This window comes from Schistocerca piceifrons, chromosome 8 (assembly GCF_021461385.2).
Source record: "Schistocerca piceifrons isolate TAMUIC-IGC-003096 chromosome 8, iqSchPice1.1, whole genome shotgun sequence".
Lineage (NCBI taxonomy): Eukaryota > Metazoa > Arthropoda > Insecta > Orthoptera > Acrididae > Schistocerca > Schistocerca piceifrons.
This window is the reverse complement of record NC_060145.1, coordinates 153,361,911-153,383,062: the sequence shown is the minus strand read 5'-3', so window position 1 is coordinate 153,383,062 and position 21,152 is coordinate 153,361,911. Positions and strand designations below refer to the sequence as shown.

The window sequence follows — 21,152 nt, the reverse complement described above, 5'->3', positions numbered from 1 at the left end:
CTTAATCAGAAACATTAGGAAAATGTATGTAATAGCACAATAAGATAATAGATAAATGAGATTTGATTGAACAGAACTTAATAAAAAGAATGGGAAGAATCACCATCAATTATTTGTGAGTAAATTTAACCTCAAGGTCATTTATGAAAGAATAATGTGTCATCGGTGCCATGTTTTAGCCACATTTTTCCATAATTTGATAAGTGATGATAAACCTAAAGAAATATTTCATAAATATAAATAATTTGATAAACAAATAGGCTTCTAAATGAATATGGAATATGAGTAATTTAGACTCTGTAAAGAATTTCAATAGCAAATAACACAACAGCTGATATTTTTAAAATTTAGTAGTAAAAGCAGTAATTTTGCCTGAATATACTGGTAAATAAATTCCGGAAAGAAATACAGAATGAGTGAAAATCGTGCTGACCCATCTATGACATCATAAATGTGACAAAACAGATGTCAATAAATATGGGGATATTCTCTTATTTCCAAAACATACATAACTTTTTGCAAGTTATTGAAGGAAGCTTGGTTACTGCATCAGAAGAATATCAAGCAGGAATAAGAAAAGGTAGATCTTGTACAAAACAAATCAACAATCTGAAACTTATAGTGGCTCAAAGAGCAAAACAGCTCTAGAATGGTGCTGCTGTTTATAACTTTTAAAAATGTTTATAATTCTGCTGACAGATTGACCTTATTGAACATGCTGAATGAATTTGGGAGAGAGGGCAAACATGGAAACCCTTACAAGAAACATACACAAGGTCTAAAGTAAAATCAGTTGTACAAGAATCATATGCATTTGAGTTAAGACAACCATTAACTGAATATGTGATCTGCAAATAAAGGAAGGAATACACAGCACTGAACAGCAGGGGTGGAATATAAATCAGCTGAAAACCAAGTAATTTCAGTATTGAGTGTTTACTATTTGAAGATGGTTTAGGATTTCCAATGGATAAAATCCACAAAACACAAAAATCGAACTGATATTATAATCTAACAACTAATAAAGCAATACTAAAAAATCACTGATGAAAAAACAGAGTTTAAGACTAACAATAAATATCCAACACCTGGAAAATACGTGAAAATGTACAAAAGACGAACAATAAACAAACGTACCTCAAAAGTAATATAAAAGAATGCTTCAGAGCAAGATTAGCGAATGTACAACATATATATACACTTAGATGCAACAATATTTTTGATGGCTACTTGTCTGACTGTGTAAACTGTTAAGACAATAAAACCACATAATAACCAGTAATTAATTATAAGAATTTCTGGTAATGTCATATTCCAGAGACTTGCATACATTCTGAGATAAAAATCTTCAGATTATCATCATAGATCCTATGTGCAGACTGTTGTTAGATTTGCAAATTTGTTGCTCATGGAAAATTTAGTGATTGATTATGAAGGTTTTTTATTTGAAGCTATTAATGTTTAGCACTATTTAGAAAGTTCAGTTTTCAATTGACTTGAATGTTGTCTAATTTAAGTTGAAGGCATCCTTGTGGCACACACTTGTCATTCTATACAGTAATTTCTCATAATAATTTAGAACTTTTTGTTTTTAGCACTATATACTGTGGTCAACATTATCTTTGACATTCCTTTATTTTTAGGTTTATATGTTTCCTAAAGCTTTTATGAGCACATGGCAGTTATATAAAGACTCACTGAATTACCAAGTAGCTTTGTCTGATGTGGGAAACATATATGAGAAAATAAATAAACATAAAAATTATGAATACTTTTCCAGAAACATCACAACTTCAACAATATTAATTATAGCATCAATTTGACCAAATTCTACATGTGTAGCATAAACACTAAATCTTGAATTGGTAAATATAAACGAAAAAATCATAAAAAAAATCATGCACAAGATACTATTTCACAGAACAACAGCTAAACGAAGACATTTGGAAATATCACAAAAGTATAAAATACATAAGGAACGTTACAGATAATGTTAAGAAAAATGGGTATGTCCAAAGAAACATTCATAATAGACAGAAAGAAAAGAAATGTACATTAAATACTAAAATTTAAGAGGCCTCGAACGTACTCAATAATCTGGAGGACATTGGTTTAATGAAGCAAGAAACTGTGTTAGTATAAAGAGAAAATCAAGAAATATCAGATTTTATGAAGTTATCAAATAAAACACGTAAGATGGTAAAAGGCAGTAGAAAAGAAAACAGGAAAAATGAACCAGCCGAAAGAGTTTTAGAAAAGCTCCTTATATGTTTTTCTCACTTATATTTAGCATTAAATAAGAAGCGTCATGTATGTTACCTCCATATTGTCGATGTTACTATTCTTATTTATGACGCATATTTATGAGTCACTTTGAAAGCAACAGAAATGCAATATTTTGGAGAAATCCTGAATTACACTTTGTTGATTCTGACTTCTACTATTAACTTATTCTATATAAGTAGAATGCCACATTTTCACACTATGTAGAAAGCATACATTTTCCATCCTGCTTCTCCGAAACGCTGGGAAAAATTATGAGAACTTATAAATTGTAAACGCCAAAAAACTGATTTTCAGACTCTCTAATGACTAACAGTGATACCAATAAGTCTTTTCTAAGACATTATCTGAAACATGGTATGTAGAGAGGACAGCTAAATGCATCAAAAACATTGTACATTCTGTTTATATCATTGGGTTGCAAAAAATCTTTGATATAATAGTGCTGAAAACCTTGAGACACAAGAAACTACAGAAAATTACTTACCGAAATCCGGAAAAATCACTGGAATTCTTATGACATCCCAGTTCTCAGGTATATCTTTCTCCATTTCATTAATCAGCAATGTGATGTTGTGGCCTCGTTGCGACAGTCCAGTAATGAGCGGTTTGAGTGAAAACCAGTGGCTCCTGGCTGGCAAGGGGAAAAGAGCCAACACGTTTGCTGTGTCCACATGGCCAGCAAATAAGGTACACACCGTGGACACCACCAAAGTCAAATGCCAACAGCCTTTCATCTGCAACAAAACATGGGCATTTCATTTTCTCAGTACTAAACATGTGCAGGATATCCTATAAGTCCTCGTACTCATACCGAGTTCGTACAATTGGGGAACTAAATAATTGTTTTACTGGTATCTTTGGTTTGAAGCTGAAGAAAACACATGAAAATTACAGGATTTAGACCGAAGATCACAAATGTATACTCTCACAACAACATTGAACAATCAACTGGAGCCTGCTGTGCTCTGTTGGCGCAATTTCCTAATTTTCTGCTGAACATGCGATATATCGCCTTTCACACAATAGAAATGTGATTTTCCTGTCCAGGAAAACCCACGTTATGTGCAAGAGTTTTAAAGAAATCCGCCTCATGTTGCAATGCTGTCTGGGATGGAATCACGATTACTGTTCATACCATATCGTTTTGACGGGTATATGAATGGAAATTCTTTTTTACACAGGTTGTAAATGTGGTTAGCGTCTGAGCTAAAAAAACAAGGGAAACTGCAATTAAATCGCCTCGCAGTATTACGTATAACAGAATCGTGCTTGCTACCTCTGGGAGCGTTACTCTAACCGCGGGATTGCGCCTTACCTGACTGGGGTAACTTGGTCTGTTTTCGTCTGAACTCTTCAGTATCCTATTCCTCGCATTATAAGATTTTGTTGTTGAGATCAAATGATAACGATGGCTTACCTGAGCGGGTTGGGTTGGGAGCAGTTGTAACAGTGTAACGTTCACAACGTAATGAGGCGAAAATAAGTTCCTTGTTGTAATTTTTTTCCTACAAGCAACCGTTGATGTTCAGGCTTTTTGCGCTGAACACTGGAGGAAAAATAGCCACTCCTCTCTTTTTAACTACAGCCACTTCACGTTCTGTCAAAACTTTCTTCGCATATGAAACACTGCTCTAACGCTACTGAAGGTAGCATATAAGCTCAGTATCACCACGAGAAATATCTAACAGCAGAAAGCTTAAGAAAAACGTGTCGTAATGCCACTCAAATAAGAAGTCACCAGCGAACATCCACATCGAACAGCTGCAGAAATACTTATCTGAAAAAAAAAGGTTACAAGGCAAAAACCTGCGTTCTGCTTTTATTCTAGGTAACTAGAGAAATTTATTGCATTTTTGAACCATCGTACGTCGGTAAACAGTGGGTCAAAAATATTTTTGACCAGTGATATGAGCAGGAAATTTAATGCTATTCAATTCAGTAAAAACGCGTGATTTATAACTTACAAGTTAAATATGAAAAGAAGACCGAAAAGGACGAGGTTTTTCGGTCCTCCCCAAGTTAGCACAGGGTTCTCGAGATCAAAAACTCAGATTTCACTTCACAGAATACCACAAACGACATTACAAAATATTATTAATTTCAGAATACTTTCCAAGTACCCCTGCACTTATTACCTACGGCCCTGACTATACGCTCTCTTCCATACGCTGCACATATAGAGCAGGTCGTTAAACCTCTGTTTTATACACATGGAACAATACGTAAACACTCACACAGCCCAAAATTTCCTTACTCCTTCCACTGAAAACAATCATACTCTGCCATAGTACGTGGTTTAAAAAAACCACCGTATTGATACTGTTCCATTACTTGAGGAGCTTAACACAGATTAGAGTTATTTCCTCTAGACGAGATGTGAAAGATTAAGATCATCCAATATCAGAGGACTCAGTGACAAATACATCGTTATCACAGACTGATAGTGAGACCACATGTTTCTTCGTTGTCTGATAGAATTAGAACTTCGTCAGATAGAGTATTTATCAAGTTGCTGAATTACCACATGATCCCAAAATGAGGTAAGAATTGTGAATCACTAATTCGAAAAGAATCTGCAGAAAGGCAAGGTGATTTTCATAGAAATGAAAAGAAACAAACGACATTACAATTAATAATCACACAGTTTACGGGAGTAGCATTTCTTTTTTACTAGGAGACCACTGTATTATGCAGTAGTTTGTATCAAAGCTTAATTTTCTACAGTCAACATTAGTAGGACGAACTGTTTGATGAAAAACCTCTTGCCAACGAAAAATGTAACTGTTCTGACATTATTCTTTTGCGTTTCCTTTCCCACCGTAACCCCTAGATTTATGACGCTTTATTGTACTTTAACAACGATTTCATATTCATCTGGCCTCGTTACTGGCGCTGTGCAAGGTAATTTTGATGGTAGGACTGCCACCACAATTCTTACAAATCAGCAGATTTACCCCTCAGCTTTTTCTCCCCTGGGTTCCTCCACGTAAACCAGCCTTGAAATTTCGTTCTCTTCAGCTTGGTCATCTGTCTTGGAGTCAACTCTATTCAATTAGAAAAACGTGTCGAAAATGGCCACTTTAATGAATGTCATATTATGCCATCTTGATTGTCTTCCCTAGTTGATCATCAAGGGGAGATCGTTTTACTCCATAACATGTTGGTTAAAATTACTGGAGTCACCTGCTGTGCCGGGGTGGATATGCAGGTTGCCATCAGATAGCCGAAATTAAGCACCTGCGGGCGTGGCCGCAGTTGGATGGATAACCGATCACGGACGCCACGTGCAATTGACAATTTTCCCTTTTCCTTTACGGTAGAAGGGAGCAGGAGAGGTCCCTAATCACCAACCATCGCGCCATTGTCCTGGATTTACTAGATGGTGATCCGTCCGTCGGAAAAGACGTTAGCCTCGGAGGCCCTCTTGAAACAGTTCGGGAGGAGTACGTTATGTGCCGGCACCGGGATCCATCCTCTCCCTTCTCTTCTCGTATCCAACACGAACATGACACTACACTCGACACACACATTACTGTCATCTACATTCAACGGTCACACTTGCGAAAGAAGTGTACCTGCAGCGCGAAGGGTAGGAAAAACGTTTCCAATTAGGCGCTTGGAACTCCCCGCAGTATCTTCCAACTATTCGGCCATACGACTTTACTTTCATCTGTCCTAGCCTGTGACAGACTGAACCTAGATTCCCAAAATGAGCACAGACTTTTCTTTGCATTTCTATGAAATCCACCTCCCACTACCGGCAACTATTTCCGCATTATTAATCACTATTAATTTTTTCGCCCTTTATTGTTTGTTAATCTTCTAAAAAACCATCTTCTGAAGACACCGCAGAATTTCAAAGGGTGTATTCCAGTTAACATTGTCACAAACTTTCTCCACACCTAACAATGCTATTGGTGTGTGTATGTCTTCCTTCAATCTATCTTCCGTAAAGGGTGATCAAAAAGTTTTCAATCAAGTGACACATTAACGCCTTGCCTACAAGTCGGTGCTTATGTACCCGCATCAGATCGCGCTGGTCGTCATATACGCTGCAGCAACATCCTGAAATGGAAACGTTTTGGTTGTTCGTGGTGACATAAATCTTTAGGATTAGTACTGACCCACGTGGTCCCATACTTCTTTGTAACCCTGAGAGATCGTCCTCAAGGTCTCCTAACATACTTCGATTCTTCTTTACATACCCTACTGGCCATTAAAATTACTACACCACGAAGATGACGTGCTACAGACGCGAAATTTAACCGGCAGGAAGAAGATGCTGTGATATGCAAATGATTAGCTTTCCAGAGCATTCACACAAGGTTGGCGCCGGTGGCGACACCTACAACGTGCTGACATGAGGAAAGTTTCCAACCGATTTCTCATACACAAACAGCAGTTCACCGGCGTTGCCTGGTGAAACGTTGTTGTGATGCGTCGTGTAAGGGGGATAAATGCGTACCATCACGTTTCCGACTTTGATAAAGGTCGGATTCTAGCCTATCGCGATTGCGGTTTATCGTATCGCGACATTGCTGCTCGCGTTGGTCGAGATCCAATGACTGTTAGCAGAATATGGAATCGGCAGGTTCAGGAGGGTAATATGGAACGCCGTACTGGATCCCAACGCCTTCGTATCACTAGCAGTCGAGACGACAGGCATCGTGCAGCCACATCTCGATCCCTGAGTCAACAGATGGGGACGTTTGCAAGACAACAACCATCTGCACGAACAGTTAGACGGCGTTTGCAGCAGCATGGACTATCAGCTCGGAGACCATGGCTGTGGTTACCCTTGACGCTGCATCACAGACAGGAGTGCCTGCGATGGTGTACTCAACGACGAACCTGGGTGCACGAATGGCAAAACTTTTTTTTTTTTTTCGATGAATCCAGGTTCTGTTTACAGCAACATGATGGTCGCATCCGTGTTTGGCAACATCGCGGTGAACGCACATTGTAAGCCTGTATTCGTCATCGCCATAGTGGCGTATCACCCGGCGTGATGGTATGGGGTGCCATTGGTTACACGTCTCGGTCACCTCTTGTTCGCATTGATGGCACTTTGAACAGTGGACGTTACATTTCGGATGTGTTACGACCCGTGGCTCTACCCTTCATTCGAGCCCTGCGAAACCCTACATTCCAGCAGGATAATGCACGACCGCGTGTTGCAGGTCCTGTACGGGCCGTCCTGGATACATAAAATGTTCGAGTGCTGCCCTGGCCAGCCCATTCTACAGATCTCTCACCAATTGAAAACATCTGGTCAATGGTGGCCGAGCAACTGGCTCGTCGCAATAGACCAGTCACTAGTCTTGATGAACTGTGGTATCGTGTTGAAGCTTCATGGGCAGCTGTACCTGTACACGCCATCCCAGCTGTGTTTGACTCAATGCCCAGGCGTATCAAGGCCGTTATTACGGCCAGTGGTGGTTGTTCTGGGTACTGATTTTTCAAGATCTATGCACCCAAATTGCGTGAAAATGTAATCACATGTCAGTTCTAGTATAATATATTTGTCCAATGAATACCTGTTTATCATTTGCATTTCTTCTTGGTGTAGCAATTTTAATGGCCAGTAGTGTAAAATTTTTATAATTTGGCATTCTTAACTTATTTGACACATAATTCAGTAGTATTCTCTTCTGTCAGCACCATCCTTTTTTTGAAGAGTATTTATTACATTCTTTTTGAAGTCTCACAGTGCTTCGGCCCTCTCATATATCTTGCACATCAGATGGTGGATTTCTGCCGCATCTGAAATGAGCCCAGGGTTGTCAGAGGGAATGTCGTCTACAATAGGGGCACTGTTTCGAATTAAGTCTGTCAGTTCTCCGTCAAATTACTAAAATTAATATCGCAGTGTCGTATCTGAAAGATCCATCTTCTTTATCTTCCCGTTCTACACAGCTGAGGTGTACGTTTTATAGAAATGGGAAGAAAAGGTAGATAAAGATGAGATACGGTATACAATACTGCGAGAAGAATCTGACAGAGCACTAGCTCACCACAGTATATTGTTTAAGATACTGCGGTCTAATGCGCTCTGTACCATGCACCAAAATTACGTTGTGTGTTGAAAATGGTTTCCATGCACATGGACACTGTAACTGTGGCTGTATGGTACAGTGCGTATTAGGTCGCAGTCTCTGTAGCAATAAATGGTCTCTAGAATGGAGACCACGCATTTCCGGACGTAATTTCAAAAATGGCTCTGACCACTATGGGACTTAACAGCTGAGGTCATCAGTCCCCTAGAACTTCGAACTACTTAAACCTAACCTAAAGACATCACACACATCCATGCCCGAGGCAGGATTCGAACCTGCGACCGTAGTGGTCGCGCGGTTCCAGACTGAAGCGCCTATAACCGCTCGGCCACCACGGCCGGCGACGTAATTTCATTAGACCTTTCTTGTTCTGTAGCCTCTCATCGATCAATCCCTATAATTTGTACACGGTGGAAAACATCACCCTGTATATAAATACCAGGTGAATACCCAGCATTGCATGGGTATATATTTATTCCAATCTTCTATTAGTCCATCTCCTTCTTCCCCCTTTCTCTGTCCATCTTCATCACCGCGTCTCTCTGTCCACATCCTCCATTCCCCAACTATCTGCACATTTCCTCCTGCCCTCTCACTGTCTTTCTCCTCCTCCTCCTCCTCCTCCTCCTCCTCCTCCTCCTCCTCCCCCTCCCTCTGTCAACCTGCTTCTCCCCCCTCGGTCCATCTCCTTCTTCCCCCTCTGTGCATCTTCTCTTCCCCTCTCTGATTCCATCTCTTCCAACCCCTCTCTCTGGCAGTCTCCTCCTCCCCCAATTTCTGTCCAACGTCTCCTCTCCCTTCTCTTTGTCCATCTCCTTCTCCCCCTCTTACCGTGCATCACTTTATCTTTCTGTGTGCATCTCCTCATCTACCCTCTCTCAGTCCATTTCCTCCTACCCTATCTTTGTCCTCGTCCTCCTCGTCCTCCTCCTCCTCTTCCCCCCTATTTCTGTCTGTCTCCTCCTTCCCCCTCTCGTCTGTCGATCTCTTCCCCTCCTCTTCTCGGTCCACTTTAGCAGTCTCACCCCAAGAGGGGGCTGTTGGTTATTATCACCAAAGTATTTCTTTCCATGTTTGTACCAAATTTGAATTAAATCGTTCCTGCAGTTTAGGACGACATTTTTTCCCATGGCTTTGCTCCCATATTCACATGCCAAATACATTTCATTTCATGTAACGCATTTAACGCGTATTCGTATACTTTTTCCACTTGTATGTCTAGGGATTTTCGCTCTGCAGTTTCATTTTCACGCAGCTCGATGTTCATGTCGTCTTATCTCCAGAAATATATGCCACACTACAGAATTTTCCAGGTACATTCAGTGGAATATGTGACTACTGTCCCTAAGTATGCTGTGAACAGAGCTAGTGGTACAGAAATAATAAATTTAAACGTCATGCATGATTTGGAAGTTCTTCACGCATCTCAGAGTTTATGACGTCGTATGTCCTCGTCTATGTGTTATATATAATTTTGTAGGCACATTCAGCGGCATATGTGGATACTGTCTCCAAGAGTCTTACGAACAGAGCTAGCAGGAAAGAAGTAATAAATTGAAACGAGATGCATGATGTGGTACTTTTTCTCGCTCCTTGAGTATTTGACTTCACATCTCCTGAACTATGTGTCGTACAAAGATATATTCTTGTCGGTACATTCAGCGGCAAATGCGGTTACTGTCTGCGGAAAATAGTAGTTGTGAACAGAGTCAGTAACAAAGAAGTAATAAATTTATACGTCTTACAAGATGCGGTAGTTGTTTATGACATCATATACCCTGAACTAAACCCGCCAGGGTAGCCGAGCGCACTAACGCGCTGCTTCCTGGACTCGGGTAGGCGCGCTGGTCCCAGATCGAATCCGCCCAGCGGATTAACGACGAGGGCCGGTGTGCCGGCCAGCTTGGATGTGGTTTTTAGGCGGTTTACCACATCCCGCTAGGTGAATACCGGGCTGGTCCCCACGTTCCGCCTCAGTTGCACGCATCGACGCATCACAGACATTTGAAGCACGTCCGCTCTATTTCACGATTTACACTAGACGCAGGCAGTTGGAGGTACACTGATTCCGTCCTGGGGTGGGGGGGGGGGGGGGGGGGGAGTTAAGGGGTGACGGCAGGAAGGGCATCCGGCCATCCCCACTGCCAAATCCGTTGTAACCACGCCGACCCTGCGATCGCTGCGGGACTATGGCGTAAGCGAAAGAAAGAGTTCCCTGACCTAAGTGTCATATAACGATATAAATTTTCTGGTAAATTCAGCGTTATGTATGAATACTGTCTGTAAAATTTGCCATGAATACAGTTAGCAGCAGCTTCATATGTCAGTTTTATTACATGAACTGCAAAAATGTAATAAGCAATAAATGTTTTCTTTCCTTCATTTTGTGGGTGTCATCAGCGAGAAAAAGTTTCGTAAAAGTTTGAAATTATGCGTAAAATTTGCTGCACGTCTGAAAGTGCTCTCGTTCTCAAGTGCTGAATGACTAAGGTGTGGGTATTTTCACATCTTCGTCTACAGTGCTTTTTCACCCCCACCCCTTTGATTGGTGGATGGTTCTCACACTCACTGTGATTTTTTTCCAGACAGTAAATGATAAGTGTACCACTTTTGATTGAAACTGGTCCCCTGGTTTAGGAGGAGATGTGGAACTTGTAAACATACGTTCACACATACCTACATACATTTCTATAATTTGTATGGATATGGATATATAGATAATATACTACACATAGAACTTTAACTTTTGTATGGGATGATGGATAATGTTTTCATCGCTGTAGACAAGAAGAGGTCTGTGATCATTTTCAGATTAAGGGTAGTGAATTTCCATTCACAGTGGATAACATTGTCCCAAAAGTAAATTAAGATAGTTCCAGTACCTCAGTTCAGATCACAGGTTTTGGGAGGTTTCCGTTGGTTATCAGGCGAACGTCGAAACCGTGTGAACACTAAGAAGTGTTCCCAATTTGGTTCTCTCTGCCTCTCTCGCAGCCCACTGGGATATTGGCTGGAAAGAGCCGCCCCTCCACAATGGGCCGGATCGCAAAAAACTGCTCTGTTACTTGCAGTAAGAGAAGTCCACCTTCTATAATTATGTCTACAAACTGATTTGCCTTGTACGACCTTTCTGTGTGTCCCTTCCATTTTTCGGCTTTCCCTTCTTTGCATAGTATTGGTTTGCCATCTGAGCTAGTAATATTCAAGCTATTGATGTTCATACGGCTGCTCTTACTTTATAGAATATTGGGTAGCAGATCCTGTCGCAATACTGGGGCAGTACTGTACACCATGACGCATCGGTGCCTGATTATTTTAGCAATCAGAATTCATTGAACGTACTTCGCTGGTCACTGCTTATGGAAAATGTGAGGTTCGCAGCTTGTATGTTTGCACCGACAGCGGCGCAGCTGACGCGCCAAGACTGTTATCTTATCGTGAATTATCTGGCCGGAAAAGTGTGGCACATTGCGTAGTGTTTCGTGACCTACCGATTTAGCAAGAAAATTCCAGCAGAACTGCGGCAGCTGATACCGCTTACGTAATAGATAAGCAGGAAGTCTTTAATTACTGCACCAATCGCGGCACAACGTCTTGGGCCTGAGAATCCGAAGCCGCATTTTAGAGCTACCCATAGCGAAATAGCTTCTCAGGGTAGCTTCACAACCAATTTTAACATGTGAAATCGTACCACGAGACAGATGAGTTACTTCTCTTGCCAGCATCCTACAATTCCTCCAGGTACTCCTCAGAGCTTCGCCGCTATAATGGAGTGACTCTGAGATTGAGCACTAAATTAATTCCAACCGTGACAGGCAAATTTCAACACTTCGGTTTTGGTGGTAATACTGTGGTTGCATCACTTTTCTGCGGCAGTGATGCGTATACACAACACGATAAATGTTTCGACAGGCCGTACTTTCTCCTAGCAACCCACAACAAACCAAAAGATGAGAATGTGGGCAATTACAGAGTAGCAAACGTGTGAAGAGAACCGGCACCCAGGAAGAAAATTGTAAGATTCTGCCATGTTAAAAATTGGTTTTAAGGACGTGCGACTGAAAGACTGGCTGCCAGAATCAAGAGAGAGAGAGAGAGAGAGAGAGAGAGAGAGAGAGAGAGAGAGAGAGAGAGAGGGAGACTTCACAAGTGATAAAAAGACCGACTGGCGGCTGACTTGAGAACTGGGCTGGTGAGATCTGTATGCGATCTGGTCATGTTGATACTTTCACCTCAAGACTCAGAAGCACTCAGACCGGCGCTGAGAGTGCTGTGAGCATAGCACTGCCGAGATTGGAGGTTTAGCGCTGTTTACATGTCTCGCCAAACTCTTCAGGCATTGGCGGCCTACTACAGCGTGGGGGTGGTCCTATCGATATGTTCGTGTTGCTGTCACGTAGATATTCTAGCCCAGGTGTAAGATCATTCGGGGTAGTGTACTGAAACAACTTTGGACAATATAGAATACCCAGCTGCTTCTAGGCTCACACCCTGCTATTCGATGAATTCCTATAAATCCAAATGCTTCAAATAATTTTTATTTACGAGCAATAACTTGCAGACTTTAGGCTAAAAAGATAAGTTAGTTGTATCGGAAGGAACTGAAAATAGCATAACATATAGCAGGTCTATCAGAAATGCCAAGAAAAATTGTAGATCAAAAAGAGTACAAAATAACGGCAAATGCTTTACTACAGAGGAACAGAGCAGGGAGGAAATTCAGTTGTAGCCTACATTGTAAATTTATTCACTTAAAATAATAAAATATATTTTATAGAAGCACAGACAGGTAAACAAAAGATATTCCGTAGAAATCGTTCGGAACTTTACAGAAACGAGCTCACATTCAGATTAGGACGTAGAAGTCCCACACAAAGAATTATAGAAACTAATAAAGGACAATAGATTCAACTACAGTATGGTATAAGCGATCTTAAAGGAAACTTTGTACAAAACCAAAAATTAATTTCCAGTTGGGAACGCAGGCTGGGGTGACAGAAACGTCAGGGCTGCACATTAAAAGAATTTGCTGAAAACAGCCAGTTCAAATTTAAAATATTCTTTCAGAAGAAAAATGGTAAATCGACTTGATGGAGACTATAAATGACGTCCATCGGCCCATTTGATTTTATACAATGAAATATCTTATCAAGCTATAAAAAATTTGTATGATCTCATAGTCGTAGTGAGTCAAGTTAGCATGAATTAATAAGACGCAGAGTAAAGATGATTACAAAGCTGGACTGAAACCAAATCAGCTGCCTGAAATTCACAGACGTTTATAGAACGTATTTAATAACTAAAAAACAAATTCTGCACCTTGAAGAATGAAGAGCGTGTTGACACTGAGTCAAACAGCAATTATTTAGCAAAGATACAATGGAAGATGTATATTCTAATTCAAAAAAGAACGACTCACGGCTAAGGAATTATTCGAACTGGACGGAAATCGGTCCACGTGATGTGCATGTACAGACAAACAGATGATTATATTTTCAGAAAAACTGGAAGATTTATCCAAAAGAAAGAGCTTCACAATCTGAACAAGTCAATAACGTGTTGGTCTACCCTTGATCCTTAAGCAACCAGTTTTTCGGCTTGTCACTGACTGACAGAGTTGTTGTATGATCTCCTGATTGTTATAGAGCAAACTTCTGTCCAATTGGCTCGTTACATTGTCAAAATCCCGAGTTGGTTACAGGGCCTGCCCATAATGCTCAAACGTGTGTAACGTCCCCCTTCCCTTCTATCGACAATGTTAGAAATATATGACCGTGTAAGCATGTGCCTAAGCAATTGGAATAAAATTTTGAAAAGGCTATCGTTCCGAAGATTCAATATAAAGTCGATAAATGAGGGGGAGGTTAATAACAAGATGCCTTCTAGGACAACTTATTTCGCCTACTTAATTACTGTAAAATTTAGTATGGTTGTTCGAAAAGTTTGTGCTATCATTCACGTACTGTGCCAGCGAGAAGGGGTACTACGTGGATCGGAACAGAATAACAAGGGTTACTGAAATAACTATAGCTAAAAGAAATACGGTCGCCAGCCCAATTGGGCTAAATTTCTGTTCGGTAGGTGAATTAATGAGCCGAACAGTCAATGTCAAGAATTACTCGAACACGCGCGGCAACAGAGGGCTGCACGCACGTTAGCAAAAACAATTCAAACCTTTGCGTAATAAAGAGAGAAAGAAATTAGTTTGCACTCGTAATATTATTAACTAATAGAGCTGAAATTTGGAAAACATTCAAGATAACACTTGGATTAATGGTTACTTACTGTTGTAAGTGATAATGGCGCTACCTCACAATAACGTCTATTATTTTCATATGAATTTTGGAAAATGGCAAAAAATAATTAAAAGAAACTCTATTGACTTCTGAACAGGGAAGTAGAAATTGATGATTACTGTATCGAAAAGTAATTATTATACTTTAGTACGACTGTAAGTCAAAATGTGAACCAGAACTTTACTAACAACAAATTACATAATCATTGATATTTGCACTCACTCATTAATTCTAGTTAGTGCTTTTGTTCATACTGCCAGGAATCATTTTAATTTGATTAGTTGATTTACTATTTGCAACAATTAGATCGCCTCAGATTAAAGTTCAAATTTAAAGTTAGTGAGACTGAAATTACTGAATGCTCTAAGTTCAAATCTTTAATCTAACTGAATCATTTAGTTCATAAGCAAAATTAACTGGCACTGCAATTTTCATTTTTCATAAACAGTACTCGGATTATTGTAACAATAGGACACCTACTTGGTGTATGATTTTAGGAGAACCGCGGGTAAATAGTTTTGATTAATCTATGGTAATTATTCACTCACAAAACACCACAAAGCTGAGTAACGCCGTTAAAAAACTAGTGACAATAAGCTGTGATGCAGCAATCTTACTTCAGTCCATTCTCGCCGTAACGCAGTTGCTTACGATGATACTGGTGCTGGCTCCTTTCCATGACAATTAGCGAGCACGGGAGTTATTGGCAATGATACTGGCGTGACGGGTCCTTGATGTTGCTGCAGCCAATATTTCCACCGCCCACGCTCATCACTTGCCACGTGCCGCTAAACAATCACTCCTCCAGTACAGTGCACGCCATCCATGCGTCCGCACTTCTCCAAGTCTCTCATACCAGAGTTCTCTCTCTGTGTAGCGCGCGCTCTGACGTAACATCCTCTCGCGTCCAGAGATGCCGCTACTCCGATACTTATTCGTTGACAAAACCTAATGTTTCCCTAACATTCCCTCAGCGATATTTACATAATATACATAACTGATTATACAGCAAAATAAACAAATTAATTCATACATCGTGTACATATAAATTTACATAAAGATAAAAGCAACTATTTATACAACAATAAATCGTCAAAGAGCACATCGGCATGAAAGTGTTACACGTGCTCAACTGGGGAAAGATTCGGCCATCTTTCTGGCCGCGGTTGGGTTGGGAAAGTAAGAAGACAACTTATACCACGTGCGGGAGGGCATTATCTTGCTTAAATATAAGCCCAGGATGGCTTGCCACGAAAGGTAAGAAAACGGGGCGTAGAATATTGTCTACGTACCGCTGTGCTGTAGTTGTATTACAGATGACAACCAAAGAGGTCCTGCTATGAAATGAAGTGACACCCCAGACCATCACTCCTGGTTGTCGGCCTGTATGCCGGGAGACAATCAGGTTGGTAGCCAAACCATATCCGGCACATCTCCAGACACGTCTCCGATGGTGATCAGGACTCAGGTCGAAGCGGGACTCATCAATGAAGCAAATTCTACTTCAGTAAGTCAGATTCCAAGCTGAAGACGCGTGTAGACACGCCCTGGCCTGTTGTGGGGCACGAACCTGATTGTCGTCCGTCATACGGCACGACAGCCGGAATGATGGTCTGGGTTGCCATTTCTTTTTATACCATGAACCCTTTGGTTTCCGCCCACAGCGCCCTTACAGCAGCGGTACATCGATAATACTCTACACCCCATTTCGTTGCCATTCACGCAAGCAATCCTGGCCATACTGCCCATCAAGATAATTCCCGCTCCAAGAATTTAGTCTGTTTGCCTTTATGCTTGCCAAAACCTACCTTGGCCAGCAAGGTCGCCAGATCTCTCCCTAATTTGGAAAGTTTAGAGCATTATGGTCGGGGTCCACCAACCAGCTCTGCATTTTAACGATCTAACGAGCCATTCGGACAGAATTTAGCACGATATGCCATGGGAGGACATTCAACAACTCTATCAATAAAAGCCGAGCAACTTCTTGTATAACGGCCAGAGGTGAACCAATGCATCACTGACTTTCTATATTTGTGGAACTCTTTCTCTTAAATAAATCACAGAGTTTTTCCGAAATTGTAATTATTTGTTTCTTTTTATACGAGGGTGAGTCAAATGAAAACCTTAAATATTTTTTTAAATATTATTTACTGTGCGGAAGTGGTACAAAGCTGTATCACTTTTTTCAACATAATCTCCCCCACGCTCAATGAAAGTCCTCCAGCGCTTACAAAGTGCATAAATTCCTTTAGAAAAAAAAGTCTTTTGGTAGTCGGCGCAACCACTCATGCACCGCGTGGCGTACCTCTTCATCAGAACGGACCCTCTTTCCTCCCATTGCGTCTTTGAGTGGTCCAAACATATGTAAATCACTTGGGGCAACGTCTGGTGAGTATGGTGGACGAGGAAGACACTCAAAATGCAGGTCTGTGATTGTTGCAACTGTTGTACGGGCAGTGTGGGGCGTTGCATTGTCATGTTGCAAAAGGACACCTGCTGACAGCAATCCACGTCGCTTTGATTTGATTGCAGGCCGCAGATGATTTTTTAGGAGATCTGTGTATGATGCACTGGTGACAGCGTTCCCTCTAGGCATATAATGTTCCAAAATGACGCCTTCTTCGTCCCAGAAGAGAGTCAGCATAGCCTTCCCTGCTGATAGTTCTGTTCGGAACCTGTTTGGTTTTCGTAATGAGGAATGGCGCCATTCCTTGCTCGCTCTCTTCGTTTCCGGTTGGTGGAAGTGAACTCAGGCTTCGTCCCCAATAACGATTCTTGCAAGGAAGCCATCACCGTCTTGATCAAAGCGCCGAAGAAGTCCTTCACAAACATCCACATGTCGTTCTCTCATTTCAGGAGTCAGCTGCCGTGGCACCCATCTTGCAGACACTTTGTGAAACTGGAACACATCATGCACAATGTGGTGTGCTGACCCATGACTAATCTGTAAACATGCTGCAATGTCATTCAGTGTCACTCGGCGGTTTTCCTTCACTATGGCTTCAACTGCTGCAATGTTCTGTGGAGTCACAACTCGTTGTGCCTGACCTGGACGAGGAGCATCTTCCACTGAAGTCACACCATTTGCGAACTTCCTACTCCATTCGTAGACTTGCTGCTGTGACAAACATGGATCACCGTACTGGACCTTCATTCGTCGACGAATTTCAATAGGTTTCACACCTTCACTACGCAAAAATCGAATAACAGAACGCTGTTCTTCCCTGGTGCAAGTCGCATGTGAGGCGGCCATCTTTATACTGATACTGCGACGGTATGTGTGGATCTGCACTATGCTGCCACCTACTGGCCATCTTGTACGCTGTTTGTAGCACGCTTACCACCTTACAGGATAACGGCGCGAAATTTCGATTTGTTATTACAAATTTAAGGTTTTAATTTGACTCGCCCTCTTACATGTACCGCATATCTACCGATTTCCATCCCATTTGGATAATTCCTTCGTGGTGCATGGTTTTCTTTTTTTTTCGTCTTAGAGTCTAATTATGAAGAATATAGAATAAAATAAATTCTACAACGGAAGAAGATTGCTCTGAAAAGCCCCACGTATGACCTCATAGCTATAACGGTGAACCTTTCCATGATACACAACTTCTCAGCACAGATTGTTGAGCATATTCGTAACGTTCTCGCACTTACTAAACTATTAGTGACAAAACGCGCCGCTGTTCGTTCGACGTGCTCTCCTTGTCTCTTTCTCTTTCTCTCTCTCTCTCTCTCTCTCTCTCTCTCTCTCTCTCTCTCTCTCCCAATAATCAAACCTTATAAGGCTTCCAGACTGATGGAGAATACACAAGAACAAGTCGAATAAATGTTCTGAACGCCACATCTTTCGTAGACGAGCTACATTCCTTTAAAATTCTTCCACTAAATCTGATCCTGGCATCTGCTTTCCCCCCCTTTTTTTTGAGCCATCAGGCTTCTGACTGGTTTGATGCGGCCCACCATGAGTTCCTCTACTGTGCCAACCTCTTCATCTCAGAGTAGCATTTGCAACCTATGTCTTAAATCGTTTGCTTGATGTGTTCAAAAATGGCTCTGAGCACTATGGCACTCAACTGCTGTGGTCATAAGTCCCCTAGAACTTAGAACTACTTAAACCTAACTAACCTAAGGACATTACACACATCCATGCCCGAGGCAGGATTCGAACCTGCGACCATAGCGGTCGTGCGGTTCCAGACTGTAGCGCCTTTAACCGCTCGGGCACTCCGGCCGGCGCTTGATGTGTTCCAATCTCTATCTTCCTCTGCAGCTTTTACCCTCTAGAGTTTCCTCAAGTACCATGGAAGTTATTCCCTGATGTCGTAACAAATGTTCTGTCATTAAGTCCCTTCTTCTTGTCAGTGTTTTCTATATACTTCTGTCTTGTCCGATTCTGCACAGAATCTCCTCATTCCTTACCTTATCAGTACACCTCATTTTCAACATTCGTCTGTAGCACCACATATCAGATGTTTCGATTCTCTTCTGTTCCAGTTTTCCCACGGACCATGCTTCACTACCATACAATGCTGCTCTCCACACGTACATTCTCAGAAATTTCTTCTTCAAATTAAGGCCTGTGTTTCGTATTAGTAGACTTCTCTTGCCCAGGAAAGTCGTTTCTGGCAGTGCTAGTCTGCTTTTGATGTCCTCCTTACTCCGTCCGTCACTGGTTATTTTGCTGCCTAAGTAATAGAATTCCTTAACTTCATTCGTGAGCACCAGTCCTGATTTTAAGTTCCTCGTTGCTCTCATTTCTGCTACTTCTTCGATTTACAATGTTCATATTCTGCACTCATCACATTGTTCATTCCATTCAGCATATCCTGTAATTCTTCTTAATTTTACTGAGGACGTCAAATCTTATCATTGATATCCTTTCACCTTGATTTTAATTCCACTCTTGATCCTTTCTTTTATTTCGGTCATTGGTTCTTCGATGTACAGAGGGGGCGAAACAAAACATCCCTGTGTTACATCCTTTTTAATCCTAGCACTTCGTTCTTGGTCTTCCACTGTTATTATTCCCTGTTGGCTCTTGGGCATGTTGTATATTATCCATCTCTCCCTATAGCTTCCCCCCATTTTCCTCAGAATTTCGAACTTCTTGCACAATTTGACATTGCCTAACGCGTTTTCCAGGTCAACAAATCCTATCAAAGTTTCTTGATTTTTCTTTAGTCTTGCTTCGATTATCAGCCGCAACATCAGAACTGCCTCTCTCTTTACCTGTCCTAAACCCAGACCGACCGTCTGTATCCTCAACTTCCTTTTCCATTCTTCTGCATATTATCAGCAGCTTGGACCCATGGGCTGTTTCTGTGGTAATTCTCGCACGTGTCAGCTTTGGGAGTCTTGGGAAATCTGTGAATGGTATTTTTCCAAAAGTCAGATAGTATATCGCAAGGTTCATACAATCTACACACCAACGTGAATAATCGTTTTTTTTTTGTTTTTTTTTGTTTTTTTTTTTTTGCCACTTCCCCCAATGATTTTAGAAATTCTAATGGAATGTGATCTTCCTTATTAGGTCTTAAGTCTTCCAAACTCTTTCAAATTATGATACCAACGCTGAATTCCCTATCTCTTCTATAGCGACTCCTGTTTCTTCTTCTATCACATCAGACATTGAGAAATTTATACCAAATAAACTAACAAACGATGGAGTTGATCGCCCTTGCTACACAAAACGGGTCAGAACACTGTTTCAGAAACAATGGAAAAAGCATGCCAAATTTAAACGAACGCAAAATCTTCAAGACTGGTGATCTTTTACACAGGCTCGAAATTTAGCATCGGTCTTCAATGCGACATTCTTATAATAGTTTCCAACGAAACTTTGTTTCGAAACCTGAATAAAAATCAAAAGAGATTCTAGTCGTACGTAAAGTATGCTATGGGCAAGACACAATCAATGCCTTCTCTGGCGATAGCAACGGAAATACTATCGATGACACTGCTGCTAAAGCAGAGTTGCTAAAGACAGTCTTCCGAAATTCCTTCACCAAAGAATATGAAGTAAATATTCCAGAATTCGAATCAAGAACAGCTGCCAACATGAGTAACTTAGAAGTAGATATCCTCGGAGTAGTGAAGCAACATAAATCATTTAATAAAGCAAATCTGCCGGTCCAGACTGTATACCAGTTAGGTTCTTTTCAGAGTGTCCTGACTGAATAGCTCCATACTTCATTCATATACAACCAGTCGCTCGACGAGAGAGCCGTACCCAAAGACTGGAAAGTTGCACAAGCCACACCAATATTCGAGAAAGAAAATAGGAATAATTCACTAAATTACAAGCCCAGGATTTTGAAACATTGTAGTGATCGAGCATTGTTGTTATTGTTGTGGTCTTCAGTCGAGAGATTGATTTGATGCAGCTCTCCATGCTACTCTATCCTGCGCAAGCTTCTTCATCTCCCAGTACCTACTGAAACCTACAACCTTCTGAATCTGCTTAGTGTATTCATCTCTTGGTCTACCCTCCAATACTAAATTGGTGATC

The 21,152-nt window shown here is 41.1% G+C and overlaps 1 protein-coding gene across 1 annotated transcript in view; it reads right to left on the bottom strand.

The window, feature by feature from the left end:
- LOC124711381 (UDP-glycosyltransferase UGT5-like) overlaps window positions 1-21,152 on the bottom strand; it is a 75,584-nt gene that overhangs the window by 25,972 nt on the left and 28,460 nt on the right. The window contains exon 2 of the mRNA XM_047241433.1: window positions 2,771-3,020. Coding sequence (XP_047097389.1) covers window positions 2,771-3,020 — 250 coding nt within the window. The remainder of the gene's footprint in view (window positions 1-2,770; window positions 3,021-21,152) is intronic.